Source organism: Anas platyrhynchos, chromosome 2, assembly GCF_047663525.1.
Source record: "Anas platyrhynchos isolate ZD024472 breed Pekin duck chromosome 2, IASCAAS_PekinDuck_T2T, whole genome shotgun sequence".
Taxonomy (NCBI): Eukaryota; Metazoa; Chordata; class Aves; order Anseriformes; family Anatidae; genus Anas; species Anas platyrhynchos.
The window spans coordinates 20,727,350-20,744,828 of NC_092588.1; the positions used below are offsets into that span (position 1 = coordinate 20,727,350).

General features: G+C 37.3%; 1 protein-coding gene across 25 annotated transcripts in view; it reads right to left on the minus strand.

The window, feature by feature from the left end:
• RIMS2 (regulating synaptic membrane exocytosis 2) overlaps window positions 1-17,479 on the minus strand; it is a 450,137-nt gene that overhangs the window by 188,289 nt on the left and 244,369 nt on the right. For 19 of the 25 annotated variants that reach the window (XM_072034409.1, XM_072034395.1, XM_072034397.1 and 16 more), the window contains 3 exons: window positions 15,789-15,835; window positions 14,545-14,657; window positions 1,165-1,295 (listed from right to left, as the gene is read on the minus strand). In XM_072034409.1, the coding sequence (XP_071890510.1) occupies window positions 1,165-1,295; window positions 14,545-14,657; window positions 15,789-15,835 (291 nt within the window). Of the gene's footprint in view, window positions 1-1,164; window positions 1,296-8,248; window positions 8,297-14,544; window positions 14,658-15,788; window positions 15,836-17,479 lie in introns of all 25 variants that reach the window. The other 6 variants (XM_072034389.1, XM_072034391.1, XM_072034396.1 and 3 more) reach the window with 1 other exon arrangement.

Sequence of the window (17,479 nt, forward strand, 5' to 3'; positions counted from 1 at the left end):
GATATTCAGTTTAGCATAGCCTTAGCATCTCCATACATACTACAGCAATTTGAATAAACTAAGAATCTAGTCCATCAGTCCAAATGTTGTTCAGCCCAGGACAACTCATTCAAAACCTCTTTATAAATTATACAGAAACATATGCAGTCACAGAAGATTATCGCCTGTTATCATATGGCACACAATGAAAGTGTAAAAGCAATGTCTTTCAAAATACTCAATAGCTTTAATTTCTGCTGAAGTCAATTGGCACTGAAGATAGTTAGCATCTTCCCAGCTTAGATATTATAAAAAGCAAAGGATGTAAAAACAAACTAGGAAGTTACATCTCCAGATTCAGCAATCTACTGGTTAATCTTTAATGTACTGAGTCAGGTTAAATCTTCAAATTATTTGATTGATACACTATAAAATAAACATTTTCCCTTACTGACATGATCTGAAGAAATATCAATAACAAAAATCTGTTGGGGAACATACTATGCTCTTTGTTATTATTCCCAACTCTAACGTGCAAGTAACAGAAAATCGTGGACAAAGAATGAAGGAGATATTTGGGAATAAGGAGCCTTACCACAGTTTCATTTTTTCTAAATACATATGTAATACACTATCCCAGACTAATATCAATCCTTTGCTTTGGGAAAAGTCTTCAAGTTGCATCTGGGAATTCTCAGTAACTTGTCCATTTTAAGTCTCCTTCAGCCTTAATTCACTAATAGTGTGATATGAAATCTATTGGGTTTTGGATGTCAGAACTTTTCCTGCTTAAGTGTGGGACACACCAAACAGCTGGGCTGATCAGTCCAGAAATCTGTGAACCTACCTTTGCAGCATTTTCTTTGCACTATACAGGAATAACTGTCATAGAAAATAAGGGCATTATAAAACACTAACAACATGCTTTGCAAGTAACAGTTCCTCATGCAGTGATGTAACGTTTACCTTATTGTTTTCTATTCAGTATTTAATAAAATACACAGTGAAAGTGAGTTAGCATTCAGCATCCAAAGACAAACCACTATTACACAGAACATTCAATTAAGAAACTTCAGACTGTAGTATTTTTCCATAAGTGCGTGACCAGTAAGCTCAGCTGTGCATGACATCTGAGTATCAGACTAATTCTTACTCAAACATTCCTTGTTGTTCTGTTCACCCTACCTTCTGTCTGGAAGAAAGTAAATTTTAACATAAGGATTCCTTGGCCTCCCATCTTCCCTTGAAGGAAGATCCTTTGCTCCCAATATTGTCACTATTAACTGATGACCAACCTTGTCATACCATAGTTTTATCTGTAATGAGAAAATATTAATTAGTGAACTCATTTCTACAACAAAGCACCATATTAAATTTTAAAATTAATTTTGCTCATTAGCTTCTATTTATATCAGTTACTTAAACACAAAATATTATGTTCTACTCTGTTTTTGTAATAAAGCATAAAAACAAATTAAAACTGCAATAGCTTCAGTAAGTACCAGGAGTTACTCATTTTTAAAACCCTGTACCGTAAGTACATTATTTCATACTAATTGTTTTTCACGTGGTGCTAAGGTTAGGATTATTGTCTCTTGGCAGTTGTATTGTATTACTTGCATTACTGATGTCTGGTATTCCTATGTATACATTTCTACGTAGTTTATGCACAGTGAATGAATGAATGTTTCATGTCCTGTTGTGCTGGAAAGACTATGGAATAAATCCATAAATATTTAAAATCTCTAAATGTTTTTCAAGATGTGGAGGCTCATGCTAAAATCAAGCAAGCCCTCCGGGAATCCTAAGAGAGGGAGTTTCAATAGAACAACCTCTTCCCAGTCCTACCCAGCAACAACAAGGCAAAAACTACCATTACTCATCTGGATAAATTATTATTAATTGGTCTTAGACTTGGCCTAGCAAGTATTTTTACTACACTCAGTAGATGCTGCTATTTAGCTATTCCAGTTTGAATAGTATAGTTGCAAATGCAGTATTCAAGGAGATGATACACCTACTTTAGAACACTGTGGCAGGGGGAAATGGGGCAGGTAGGACAAAACAAAGCTTTTCAAATAACATGGGAGTCATTACATGGTGGTACCACCATGATATTAACTACAACTGACAGAGGAGGCCCTCTTCATGGGGAACTTGCTTGAGAGAGAGGACAAACTAGGACATTTAAAAGAAACAATGTCCCTCCCTGAACTTACAGGAATTGGTGAAGGTAATGCCTCGCTCAACACTTAACAAAGCTGTGCACCTTTAGGCATGAATACACCCCTCCTGAGGTAAACATCCCCAGGGACAGCTGTACTTTTTGTGGAGCCCATCTGACATCATTTCAGAGACAGGGTCTCCATCTACTGTCAGAGCTCTTCAGCACTAAAGTCACTTCAAGAAAGGTCTTGATACAATTCTCAGGTCTCCAGACCAACCAACATGAGGTGGGTTCAGCTTTCTGCTGGGCCTACTTACTGCAGTAAGTGAGATGACACTAACACACACCCACACATTCAGTGGTGGGAGGGTACTTCTTCCTACTCCATTAAAACCTTAAAACCCTATAGCTACCAACCACCAGTGTTGGGATATTAGAGGATGGGGGATACCTATCCTCTATTATCATGCTATTGGCCCTGCTACTGGGTTTGTAGGTTTCTGGTACAGACAGTTAAAGGGCTCCCTGACTCCTGAAGCAAAAAACTGGGTGAGATAAATTATCCCTAATAAGTTTCATTCAACAGAGCTCTAGATGCTGCTCCTCCATTCCTGCAAAGTGAGAGAATTTGTCAGTGTTTATCTAAATTGAGAATTATCTGCACTATCAGTTATCTTCATCCAACTACAGATAACAAATAGAAAGCTTTTCACCAACAATATGAACCCAAAGAGAGCTTTGATGAAGCAAAGTTGCACTGAAGACAATTTTGTCATCTACTTATTTAGGAGAAAAAATATCCTCAATTTAGCAGAATGCAATGCATTTGTGATCCAGACAATATCACAAACATAGTGAAGTTGAGATAATCCACACCTGGGTACCCAAATATAACCAGAATTATTCATTCTTATTCAGGCTAAATACTTCTTTCCCTTAGTTGTTTGACTGAACTTTTGCAAGAAGACTTTGGCCAAAGTGGTTTGGAGAAGGAGCCTAAGGGCTCATCTTAAATCATCTGAGTTAAATCATCTGACACTATTTCTTTGAGAAAGTTGTGTTTTGCCTTAAGAACTCAAAATTTCCATTGACACATAACTTCTGCTCCTCTATTAATACTCTCACAAAATTTGGAAAAACCTGTACATAATGGTCATAATGTTCCTGTCATTCCCTGTACTTTGTCTTGTTACTGGCCAGAGCAGAAAGCAGAATTTCAACCAAAAGCGTCTTTCTCCTGTGTTCACATTGCTAACACCCAGTACACAGCACAGGCTCTTGCAACCCACAAAGTCATTTGATTTGAATGCAAAAAGAAGAGAAGAAACCAAAACCAAGAGTGAGGGAATGGATGAGGAGCCCCACAGAGGGGAGGATGCGATTGAATTCTCATGGGGTTAGAAAAAGGAAGAGGGGATAAATAAGAATTTGCTTTAGGACGACTAGGAAAGTTAAATATACTGGATGTTTCTTGGTGAAACACAGGAACGCCACTGATGTCAGAAGAAGAGCGTCAAAACCAGACTGGGTGAGAGAAATGGAAGGAGGTGACAAAAGAACTACACAGTCAGTATTGTCATGTGGAACACCAGATGTATAACAGGAAAGCTGATAAGGAAATTATTTTTTTTTCCTTTATAGCTGTGTTGAGTAATATGCAGAAAAGATTCCTACCAACAGAAAGTGAAGAACATTGAATTATTCTAGTCACAGGGTGAAAGACCCACAGGAATGCACAGCTGTTGTGATGCTCAGCACTGAAAGACTGAGGCAGCTGACAAATGGAGCAGAACCTATAAACTACCCCCTGCACCAGCAGTTTTTAATAGATGTAGGAAACGCATATTTAAGAGGAGGTAACTCAAAAAAAAATCTAAGAAACTGCGACAGGTGCAATTCTGATCCAAATGGGGGGAAATGAATGCCAAAATGACAACACATAAAATATGACATAATAATGTCACGATGGCTGGTGCTAATGTGGAGGTTAACACCTGTAGGAAATGTCTTGAATAGGGCTTCGTCTACCTAGGTAATTTAGGATGTAAGCAACTGAAATATATTTAGTCAGAAAGCGATCCCACATGAAGGCTTTCCAAACTAAGGCCCAGCACTAAGGCTTTCCTTAGTGTTGAAGTTCTGAGTTCTGGAAACTTATTAGCCACACACATGCTCATATCTTCCCTAGACAGAAGTGCACCTAATTCTTGACTAGATTTCTGTTATGACCTACATTCTGGCAAACAAGTATCTGAACTCAGTAGGTCCTGAAGTTGTGAGATGGTCTGTCATCCACTGAGTGACGTATCTGCTGAACTCCTTGAGATGGGCTTCTAGGCAGGAATACCTGATATGCAGAGAATAAACAAGAACTCTTCTACAGACTGACAATAAAGATACTCATCAGGGGCAGCACAGAGAGGGGACAGAGCTGAAGGTCTGGCCCCAGCTTCACAGAATTCTTCCTGGTTCTTATCCAACGGGGGTACAATACAAGATCAATACACACTTTGGTTAGTGAGTCTGGAACCTGCTACACTAAAATTAAGCTTTCTTTGCTATCACCACACACTTAGGATCCTGGCCACACAGTGTCTCAGCTTCAGAGAAGACTTCACACTCCAGAAAAGAAAAGGATGTGCAATAGCTTGACGATAAAAGCACCTCTCTAAGAGACAAGTTCAGTCTCTTCACTCTAAAACACAGATGTCCAGTTTCTGGAATGAGTCACATAAAACAGTATATAAAAGGCTTTATATATAAAGGGCTGGTGATGCATTCTAAGAACCAAAAGTTCTGGAGTAGCCTAAGTTTCAAGTAGAGTTAACGAGGATAGATGTGCTTTATTTGGGGTGAATCCCCCACTGCAGGTATTGAGGTACCCAGTTTTCCTTCAACTGGGTAAGTCAAAGCTCTTCCACAAAGCACCTTAAGCTCGTATTAATTAAGCTCCATAAATTAAGTGCAAAAATTCAGTTTACTAGATTTCACCCTTCTTCTTTTAGATCTTGCCTTAATAAAGATTCTAAATAATGAACGAGCTCAGAGTTCTAGAAAAGAAGTAATCATGTAATTAGGACCATCCCAGCCAAACTGCTCAAACATCACTAGGTCTCCATTTATTTTAAAAAATGCAATTATTTTGGACTAAATTTATGTGGATGAAGGAATTGCCCTGAGGTGGTAGAATCTCTATTGTAGCTTCGGTGAGCTTTGGTTGTTCTCTAATCTACCTCTGACAAATGCTGACTACTCAAAGTTGTTAAATCAAACGACCATTGCTGTCTTTGGGTTGCTGTCCTAGATGCTGGAACAAATGCAAGAAAAGGCTGTTAAAAAAAAGATCTTCTAGGTTTTGAACACCAGAAAATTATGGAGGTACTAAAGCTACCCTGATGTAGATACGCTACAAATTTCTTTTTTAGTGGCTCCATTTTGATTTCAATAATGCTAAATAGATGTGTGCACATATTTTTATACAAGATCAAACACACTGATGTTCTGTAGTAAAGCAAAAGAGATGTCTTAAATTTTTGAAGTTAGGAAAAAAAACATTGGTTTAATGGCAACTGGCTCAAAAGGAGGCTCCGCAGAGTGAACAAGAGATAATGCACGAAAACACATTTAAGAACAGTTCTTCTATGAAGATATTGCATAACAGCATTCTGTAAGTAAGAAAACTGCTGGTATGTTAAAACGATTCTAAAAGTTCAAGTAATAAATATGCACACTTCCAAGTGCTGTATATGTAGTAAAAGTTTGGGATAAGGGTGCATAGTAGGGAAAAATGAAATTGAATATTTTTCTTTCCAATAAAAGAAAAAGGATATTTTTTAAATCATCCAGTGATAAAAGAGAGAGAAAATGAGCTGAATGACATGGACAGAAGTGTGGAGGAGGAACTTGTGCCAGAATCTGGGACACGTATCACCAGGATCACTTTCAGACTAACAAGTAGAGAAGATAAGAGCAAGAATAATGATGTGCATTTCCTGTTAAAAGCAGTGAAACAAATAGGTATAAACAGAAACGTTTGGAGATCCTCATTCTTGTAGGGAATTCTACAGACACAGCTATACCAAAGCCCACAGTGTAATGCATACCTCTTGGCATCCACAAACAACAGCTCAGAGCTCTGTGCTAGCTAATTGCTCATGCCAAAAAGTAACCAGAGTCCTGCACTGCTTCTGGACTGCTTCTAATGCCCAAGTCAGCTTGCTTAAAGATAGATCACTGGAGAATTTCTGTTCTTCCCTGCAACCTGCATTGTAAACAAATATTAAATTAATCCATCTTAAACTACCTACTTTCCCTACGAGACACGGGCAGATGGGGGACTTCTTGTTTCAGCCTAATCTTAAAGATGTTGCCAAGGTCGTAAGCTTGAGTTCCTTGGGAGCTTCTTGGAGCTCCTCTAATAAACACATTTGGCTTCAACTAGGATTGAGCTCTGCAAAAACCTCTTAGGTGAGAGGCCTGCACTGACTCCACAGACATCGTGCAGAAACAAAATCGGAGCTGAAGGTAGTTTGAATCTCCAATACCATGTGCAACGTAAATTATTTTGTTCTGTGTTGTTTTTTTTATGTGTGGGTGTTTTTTTTTTTCCCCATTAGAAGGTATTACTCTAAGTAGAACTGACAATTTTTACATCTATTTCTTTTTACAATGGGGTTTAAATGCAGGACTACTACTTGTTACTTCTACTTTACAATATTTTGTGAAATATGCAAGTTTCAGGCATTTGTTTCCTTTTTAAATTGAACACTCAGTTGTCATATTATTTCCTAATTTATTTTGCACATACATAAAAGACTACTTGTGTTATATACAACATTTACCTCTGTGAACTACTTATCAATTTGTGAGTGGCTTTGCACCCCCTTTGGTTTCATTACCACAAGCAGAAGCCAACTTTCTCAATCATGATAAAGGACATTTTAAATTTTTAATAGAAAGCCAGTTATGTCAGTAGCACATAGTAACATTAAAAAAAAAATCCAATAACATTTTTGAGATTTAAAAACTAATGTCTTGACAATTCTGTTTTATTAATTTCGAGTTTATATTTATGCATTTGTAAGGGCTACTTTAGGGAAATAATATATTGTGAAAAAAAAAAATGTGTTTTATTAAAGTCTGAGTCATAACCAAACGACTTCCTGCAGTCTTATTTAGAATTCTTTTTATAAACTTGTATGATTTTTTTTTTCCATTTCAATATGAGATTTCATCATCTCATTCTCATCATTTAGATACAGTCCTTTGCATTTTTCTTAAGCAAACATGGGGAACATTTATACGGCTCCCAGACAAAAGATTAACATCTCCATAAAGGTATTTTGTAAGAAAAGCAGATAATATTCTAAATACACAAAACTGAAAAACATGCAGCAAAGCAAGATAAGCATTGTTAACGTATTAGTAAAACCTACTTTTGCATTAATCTACAGTACCTTAGGAGTTTCCTAATGAAAAAAGGCAAACAACTTGTACCTAAGTAGAATATCAAGGCTACATAAATTCAGTAACACAAAGGAAGAGTTTGTTTTTTACTTAACAGAATTTTGGTTATTTTGACGTGCTTTTAAAATCTAAGAACCGAGTTTCATACGCAAGAAATTTGTTTCAAAGGTACAAATTTATTTGCCTGTCTTCCACTCAAGGCGCTACTATTATTTGGAAAATGCAAAAAAAGGATGTGTTAAGTAATGATAATGAATGATTTAAAGAGACATCAATCTTTGTATAATGGCCTCGAACATCAACAGCATAAAATTATTTATTGCTTAACAGTACGCACATTTTGTATGTGGGATACATACCCATCATGACTGTTGAAACCTGTGTGAGTTATTACTGTGCAAACGGCAAAACAAAAGCTAGTTGTCTCTTTAAATTGCAATTTAGTATTTTAACCTCCATGCAGAACTTTACAAGCTGCTCACAAGATGACATGAAACTTGTTAATATGGCTTAAAGCAACACACTAAAAATATGGGAAAACGGACTATAATGTAACGTTTTCCTACTATGCATTTTCCATAACAAACAAAAGAAAAAACACAACTTTAGTTTCTGTCAGGCAGACGAAGTCTTTACCTGAACCCTAGGAACAAAAGGCGTTGTTCTTCTACTAAGGCTTTGGCTCTGGTAAGCAAAATTAAAGAAAAAGCAATAAAACAAAACCAAAAAGGACAACACGCTGGAAACTAAAAGACCAAAAGTAAAAACAAAGACACACAACTATTACTTTAAACACAGCTTTACACCAAGGACATATTTATCTAAAACAAAGTATTTTAATGCAATGCATAAATTAAATCTGCAAATCTATTACCAGATCACATCAAACCCCTGTGACTGAAATTCTGACCTTAGGGAAGTCAGCAGGAATTTTGCCAGTGATTCCCCAGGAGCAAGGATTTCACTTTACAGGTCTACAGGTAATATTTACAATAGATTTTGAAATAACATCAACAAAAGGAGCAGGTCAGCAAAGTGTGATTTAAAAGTGGGGTAGAAAATATAAATTGAGCTTGAACATCTCTTTCAGAAAGACTGTAGATGCATATTCAGACACAGAAACGAGTACAGAGCACACATCGACAGCTTCGGTTGCTTTCTAGAGTAAAGCAAGTAAAGTAAAAGGTTTTCCCTGTTCTGTAACTCAGGTGACATTTCTATAAAAAAGCCGTTCTAAATACTTTTAACAGGATTAAAAGAAAGTGCTATCTCATTATAGCTTTACAGGGTGGAAGCTGCAATCAGTGTATTTCAATTCTTTAGCAATCATGACAGAAATGACATACGGTATATACAGAAGACCCTGGCATGAAATGGGACCTAGAACATTTAACATAGCTGCACAGTACACACAGACTCAATTATAACCCTCATCTGTGCAATGTTAACACTTCGGACCATATATCACCTTGTGGATCCTAGTGGCTACATGAAAACTACATCAGGAGAGGCAAGCTCCCAAATTCCTGCTCTAGCTCCAAGCTCCAAGCACTCTCTGTTTTTGGTGTAGGGCAATAGACACAGACAGGGTACTGAGCATGCAGAATGGACAGGAACGGGAGCAGGTTGATACTTCAGAGAGCTGGTGAGCTGGGGTAGGTCACAACAACCACAGCAATCCAACAGTGCTGAACCTCCTTTCCCTCCTGCTAGGCTTTCCTGAGACTATCAGTCTGTTCCAAAGTGGTGAAACGAGGCTACTGCTCGATATTCCTTTCCATAAGGACTGTACCCAGAATATGGAGATAAGGCAGAGATGATGGTTCTGCCACCCTCCTTGCTTACTTGGCATGCACAGATGCTGGAGAAATCTGTTCCATAAAACGTGTGAAGTAATCTGTTCTCACACCAAAGTACGAGGATATGTAAGACAATTTGACAGTCTGAATCACGGTTTTGTCTGATGTGCCACCGCGCTTGGCGAGGTGCAGCAGCTGCACGCTGCCCCCACTGCACTGGCAGTTCCTCAGAGCCCCAAGTAAGGGTGCCAGAATATCACCTACTCACGCACAACGAAAGCAGATCTTCAGCTTGCTTCTGCTCCGTATCACAACAGAAATACAGATATTCCAGAATATCACAATTCTAAAAGGGACAGAATGTATCCCACCTTGCACCAAAGACCCTCACTGGCCATATTCTACCTTGGAAATGGAGGGCCATAAGCATATTGTGTGCAATACCTGGATTTGCAGGTCTGAGCTTTAGAGCAACATCAATTTGCTTGACTTGAGACAAAGAGAACAGAAAGGGGAAAAGAAAACGAAAACTAGAAAGGGGAGCGTTTCTCATACTCAAAACCTCCTGCTCCCATATGCTGACATATTATGTCCTTTCCAATGTACAATATCTGCTTTTAATATGCTACAGATAATTCAACTGTAGTTTATATACTTGCATTTTTATTACTATATAAATTGAATATACATGGAAAATCTACTTAAACTGTTCTGTAGTTCGGCTGTACAAAGAAATAGTTAATTTTATAAGTAAAAACCCTCTTATGTTAGGATTTCCACCAGCACAAAAACTAAATACTGTGATTTTATGTCTGTATGCGTTTAGACGTTCTTCTAGCCATGTTGTCAGTCTCTAAACCTAGCTATAGCCGAAGCTTTCCAAGTTATGCTTTTCATGCAGCACTGGAAGTAGCCAGAATGCAGTAATGAAGCAAAGAGCACCAACACACCAAGACTACTGACTTATTCAAAGCGACAGTAAAAGAAAAACAAACCAGTGGAGGGAAAATAAATAAATAAATAAATACAAACAACGCAGAAATAGGAACCAAAGCAAATAAAAAAACAGTAAGTGCAACAAAAGTTAAAGATACTCCCCTTAAAAAGCAATGTGGATCAAAAATACCGTAAAATAAACTGCACAGAATACAGGTAACATTATTCATACACCTTGGTAAAATTGTAACACACAATAGTTCACCACAGCTGCACATAATTTGTTTCAATAAAATGTATACTTGAGTAGAATAATTACTAATGGAAACAATATTTCCTAGTTATGTGAGATGGTTTACTTCATGGGAAAACCTGTTAGCCATCTCTGGAGTGTTACTGTAACCTCAACAAAGGAAAGACATACACAGACTAATGCCAAGGCAAAGAAAACATGGAAAACTGAAGAGGCAGAGAAAGGTGTCCCTGAATAGTAGAGAGGCATCATGACAACTAAACTGACTGAACAAGTACTGTAGCATAGCCTGAAACACATGAGATTCAACCCAGCAAGCACTGGAAACACATCCTCTTTCATTTTAAAGTAGTATTTAAAATCAATATAATTTTAAATACTGCTTTAAATACTACTTTAAAATAATACTTTAAATACTACTTTAAAATACTACTAGTATTTTAAAAAGAAGTAAAGTAGAATTTCTTATTTTTGTCAAGTTAAATGTGTATAAACTTAGCTTCTGATGTAAATATGTACCTAAAATACTGCAATTTTGAAACCTTTTGTAACAAAACTGCTGATTCACCTCAAAAGCGTTTATAGTTTCTCTGTCTCTCTAAAAAGCCTGTCACTGAAGACTGTAGATTATGTACTGAATTATAAATGTCTTGGCCAAGGAATACAATCAGATAAGAACTCCATCAGTTTTTTGCATACAAGGCCTTTAAGACCAAACCAAAACTCTACTCAGCACTATCTACCTATACAGATAAATATACAAAATCCAACACAACAATTGTGCCAAAATATGTCTGGACACACATTTTACTTTGAGCTTGCTACATATTTAAGACCCCACAAAGACATTTGAGACAGGCTGAAGTATACATGGGAAAAACTGAAGTAGTACACAACATTGCCAAAATACCTAGAAGAGGAAGCAGAAAACCTACGCTTTCCATTGTACTGGTATTAAGAATGCTTCCTAGTACATTCTGGGCACAACAAATTTCATAGCACCACTAACTAAACAAAAAAGAAAAAAGAAAGAAAAAAAAAAAACACACTTGAGATCTGCCTTACTGTCTGAATAAGGATGCATATATCCAAGCATTTCTTCAAATTTCAGATATCAACCAAACTGTAGGTTCCTCCACTTCTGCCCACAACTCAGTTAATTCACAGCCTGTTGCACACAGCTGCCCTAACAGCATCCCATGAGGACTACGTGCTACTGTCCGTAAGTACAGAAGACATTTCTGAAGTCTTCTCTATCATCCCTTCCCTCAGCTTCATCCCACCTGTCTGGAAGCCACCACCTCTCAGAACTCAGTTGACCCTCCATTTCCACCAAGGACAGCAGCCTGTTGCCATCTACCATCGGGATCCTGCAGTTATTCTCCTGCTTCAACACTCACCATAAAAAGCACATTCCCAATTACATAGGGAATTAGTATTTTTTTCCTTTTCCATCTACTCAGCTATTTGGAATGAAAGAGTGAATCAGCTCTCAAAAAAGAACTGATTAAAAACATGGAAAACCAAAATACTGAAGCTCTTCCATTTTGTACTGATCAAACTAAAATATTTCTTTTGCAATTTGGAGAGATGCTTTGTTTCAGAATTTCAGTCTTTGTTTCAGGATTTCAGTTTTCCATATTTCTTAATCTTTGCTAAAGGTACAAAATTAAACTAGCCAACTTTTCCAAAGTTCAGAAACTACTTAAAGTTATGAAATGAGAAAGCAACATTTTAAAAAGTGAAAGAAAATATTTGTACTGCACCATCTTGAAAACACATAAATCCCCTAATCTGAAAAGCCGAAAATTTTGATTTTCAAAACTAACTTTAAATATCAGTTCAAAAAGAAATTACAAGTATCTACCATTTTGAAAGAGATTGTTTCTTTAGAACACTCCAATCTCTTGAAGTCGTCTTTTTCTAAAACTGTAGTTTCAATGAGCCCTCTTTTATTCTAGGGGAAATTCCTGTTGTGTGCCCTGCTGAAATCTATCCACACCGTCCTCAGACACTGAGAGAGCCACAGTTCCTCACAAAGCAGAAGGTTTAGCACCAGCCTCCCAACAGCAGCAGGAGCCGGGTTGTGCCATTAGCACAGTAACACCATCTATAGCTCCTGCCAACTTGTCTTTAGCTGGACAGTGGGACATTATGTTAGAGAGGTAGGGTGTTTCTGACCTCAGTGATAGCCTGTGGGTTCTCAGAAATCAGCTGCTCTCTGAGGGAAACGAGGAAATTGTGCAGTTTGGGATTATTGTATGCAATTGCATACGGTTTATAACGTAGTTAGAAAGAGGACAAATGTAGGAAAGATCTTTAAACATCTTCTAGCATTATTTGCTTTCCTTAGGTGGAAAGAAATATTACAAAATTAATGAAGGAATTTGTATCTTGAAACAAACAAACAAAAAAAATACTGTAAATAGGCATGATGCTTCCTTGAGTTAAACTCTGAACTTACATGCCATTCTGAGTTGTAAAACACTGAATTCTGTTATTCTCAGTAAATTAGAATATATCTCCAAATCTCCATTTACTGTTCTTACACATCTCAAACTACAACATCCTATCAAAACACAAAAGCAACAGACTTACTAACTTCACTAATAAACCTTAATACTAAACTCCAGGGGATTTTCTTTCTGAAACTGAGGAAGTCAGTTCTGTGTTCTTTCTACTTGGATCATTATTTTGCATTGTCTGTGTATGGGTTCTGACTTTTCTTATAGCCTAATCTTTTAAGAGATTTAGCCAAAAGAGACTTCTACACCACCGTTTCAATTATCAACAACTTTTCACTGTTTTGTAAAAGTCTAGTCATTTTTAGACACCTCGGTCTGTGTTTTTTGACAGTTCACGTTTCTATTCCCTTCCCACCGTATTTCATGCAGTCAAAGCATTCTGCACTCTACAGCCAGGATTTCTAGTTGTCCATTTATCCAAAGGATGGACTCTTCCAAAGGAGTTGAGAACAGCAGTTACAGCAAATTTCAAATTATGTCTTGTAGATGGCTGGTCTGACGAGCAAAACAAGTAACGCCTCATGCACTGCAAAATGGAGCCAACATGGCTGCTGAATAGACAGAAAAATGTTTCTTCCTCTCCTCTATCAATACCATAAGCCATTTGTAGGAGACCAGAAACAGTCTGCTTTGATTTTATGCATACTTTTATAGCCCACTCATTATCTTAACATAAACAACTTAGAAGAAATATAAATGTGACATTTTCAAACATGTTTTGCATCGGTTCTGCACAGCTTCCATTCTGTTTCCTCTCATTTTCAACACGTACCAGGCCACAGCTGAACAGTTTTGAAAAAAATCACACTTTGGAGTCGTAAATGCCACAGAAATGCATACAAAACCTAAGTCCTTCAGTTCAGTACAAAAAAAAAAAAAAAAACAAAAAAAAAACCTCTTTTAAAGAGGACATTCAAATAATGAACCTTGTTCTCAATGAGAGTGAAGAACAAAAGTGAATTAACAATGGTACAAAGAATACAACATTAGTAAACAACGGGATATCTGGGGAAAGGTATAAGTGAAAGCTAGTGCGTAGAACATAAGAAGTATTAATGTCCAAGCACATGGTTGATAAAATCCACCATAAGCGTTACAGTTGACGAAGTATATACATTCAACAGCACAAACACAACTGGAGGCCAACGTTTGGTCTTTCTGAAAATTTGACAATATCAATTTAGCTTACTACATAAATATATGTATCTATGTCTAATTCAACATATTTTAAATTTCCAAAAGCTAATAAAATGGAATATTGTTATGAAACTACGGTCCTGCCTATACTGAGATATATACCATTAATAAAATATTTAGCTGGTTTAACAAGAAATTTGTTACAGGTTGCTTGGACTCTGTACTGAGAGTTGTACATGCTGCAAAAAGCACAACATTAATATTAATGAAATGATTACATACTGAAAGTTGTCCAGACAAGAACTGTGGAACATCCCTTAACATGCCAGGACTCATAGGAGAAGTCACAGAAATAGAAGGTCGGTCCATTTTCTGAGATTCAAATGAACTAGAACCTGCAATTATAAATAAAAATATTTTATAAATAGTGGCACTTATGCATTTTTCATAGCGTTCTTTCAATAAAAGGGATACAAATATAACCACACACACAATAAAGTTCACTGTGATAAATATCGTATTTTTATCTATAAAATGACTGAGTAACGACACTCAATCTTCTGATGCTCAGATGCAATCAAAAGCTTTCCAAGTTTATAGCTGCAAAATGTCATCTCAAGCGCATAGAACAAATAATAGCTCATTCAGATGCTTGCCAAAGTAATCATGTCAGTAAGTTGAAGGCCCCAAATTCCTATTTACTTTACTGTGGTAAAAGGAATTCAGTCTTCCAAAGAGCACTTATTATCTTGTGCAATCAGACTTAATTAGATTTTTACAAAAAAATATCAAGATGCACATAACATATTTTGTGCATTTTGTTTCAAATCCACAAGGTCTGCAAGCTCTCAAAGGACAAATTTTGAGTTACAAAAAGTCACAAAATTTAAAATATATTTTAAAGAATTGGCTGACCAGTGAAAAGTTATAGTTTATCACGTTATTATATGCAAGTTTATACCACTGTATTAATTTACAGCTTCTGTTTTAAAAGAGTTCCAAAACAATGATAAAAATAACTCCAGGCTTAATTCCATCCTACCAGATCTGCACCAAAAAATAAGTTATTTTTCCCACACAAAATACTGGTTTAGCCAATTTAAAGGGTGCTAAGTGGTCTAATGAACCACAATGAGTATTCTGGTTTTAAAGTAGTTATGTTTCACATTCTAAATAGTGAACATTTCATCCCTATATTTTAGTTCCTAAGGTTTCAATTGAAATGCAAAAAATAAAATAAAATAATTGAAAATTATGATTAATGCTCTTGTATATTAATTTGTGTTATGCTTTTCTTCTCAATAAAAAATAGCCTAAACTTATAACCAAACGTCAAGCGTAAACATAGCCTGACTTTGATATTCTATTATTAAACAAAGGTAAGTACATCATACAGGAAGATAACATACTGACACAAATAAAGACAAAGAGACAAGAGCTATACTGACTGCAGATGACATTTTTGAATCTATTTGTGCTTACATAAAAGAGAGAGAAGATTTTCCTACCCCACAATTGAAACTTACTGGACTCCAGCTGTGCATGTGTGCTGTCAGGTATTCTGGGAATATCCCTGAAATAAGGAAAAGTAAGACAGGCTGATTCTTTATCTAACAAGCATATTCAGATTTCAGTTAAACTATAACACTTTGCAAGTCACCACTTAATGCCTCATTAAGAAAATCCTATGAACTACGGACTGTCTTCAGCCACAGGGAAGACTTATCCTTTGTTTGGTATAAATTATTTCTGTGGCAAATTAAGCTTACAGAAACAAGCAGTTGAGTGAATACAGGAAAGAAGCTGCTCAGTCACAAATAAAATAATTGAGTAAACAGAAAACAGAGAAAAAACAATCTCAGAGTTACCAGTAGACTAAAACTGGGAGTAGCAGACTTCATTATGATATTACACATGAATTAAAGTTAGTAGACACTTGCTAAAACATACTGGACTACCAATGATGGCTATCTCAATATGTCTTTTACTGTCCTTGAACCCTCAAATTTGGGCACTTTTCAGTGACTAAATAAAATGTGCAATTTCATTTTGCAAAATAACATACTTGCATATACACCAAATGTCATATCACCTCTGTTAAACTGTATGTACAACTATGTAATTGTAAAACACTCGGTCACAAGTACATCATTACGCTCTCCCATCCCCACAGGAACATATTCTTCCTATGAGGGGCAAACATTACTATACGTATGATTACAAACTACCGATATGCTAATAAAAACATTTTAGAGGTATTTGTGCAACATAAAACAAGATTAAGAGTTTCAACTCTGAGTCACAGCAAGAACAGCATTTAAAATCACGATGTGTGTTACAGCAGATTTGGTTTTTTTTGAAGGTTGCAATAGGTTTCTGTGGCAAGGTACAGGCAGCAGGGGGGCTGCAGGGGTGGCCTCTGTGAGGAGAGGCTGAGGCTGCCCCATGCTGGGCACAACTGGCTCCAGCTGGCTCCAAAATGGACCCACCACAGGGCACAGCTGAGGCCATCAGCCAAGACAGTGTTGCCTCAGTGATAACATATTTAATGAAAGCTTAAAAATGCTGCACAGCAGCTGGGAGAGAGATAAGTGAGAAACTGAGAAAACCAGCCCTGCAGACAACCCCAAGGTCAGTGCAGCAGGAGGGCAGGAGGTGCTCCAGGCAGGCAGCAGCAGTTCCCCTGCGGCCTGTGGAGAGGCCCCTGGTGGAGCAGGCTGTCCCCCTGCAGCCCATGGGTCCCACATGGAGCAGATCTCCACGCTGCAGCCCCCCCATGGGTGGAGGAGCCCCCGGTGGAGCAGGAGCAGAGAGTGACCACAAAGGAGCTGTGGAGATGAAGCGTTAGGTATCAACCACAGCCCCCATTCCCTGTCCCCCACACCACAGTAGGCTGAGGGGAGGTAGGAGTGTCAGGAACAAATGAGTGAGGTTGAGCCTGGAAAACTCAACGTCAAAAGTGGTTTTAGCTTTGTATTGTGTTTTGCACCATCCTACTCTATTTTTAATTATCAATAAATTAAATTAATCTTCCCCAAATCAAGTCTGTTTTGGCCACAGTAATTGCTCAGCCATCTCCCTGTCCTCATCTCAACTCCTGAGCTTTTCCATCTCATTTTCTCCCCTCTCCTGTCGCACAGGGGGAGTGGGAGAGAGCTTGGCAGGTAAGTGGCAGCCAGCCAAGGTCAACACCACAAAGGCATATGAAAATGAGAGA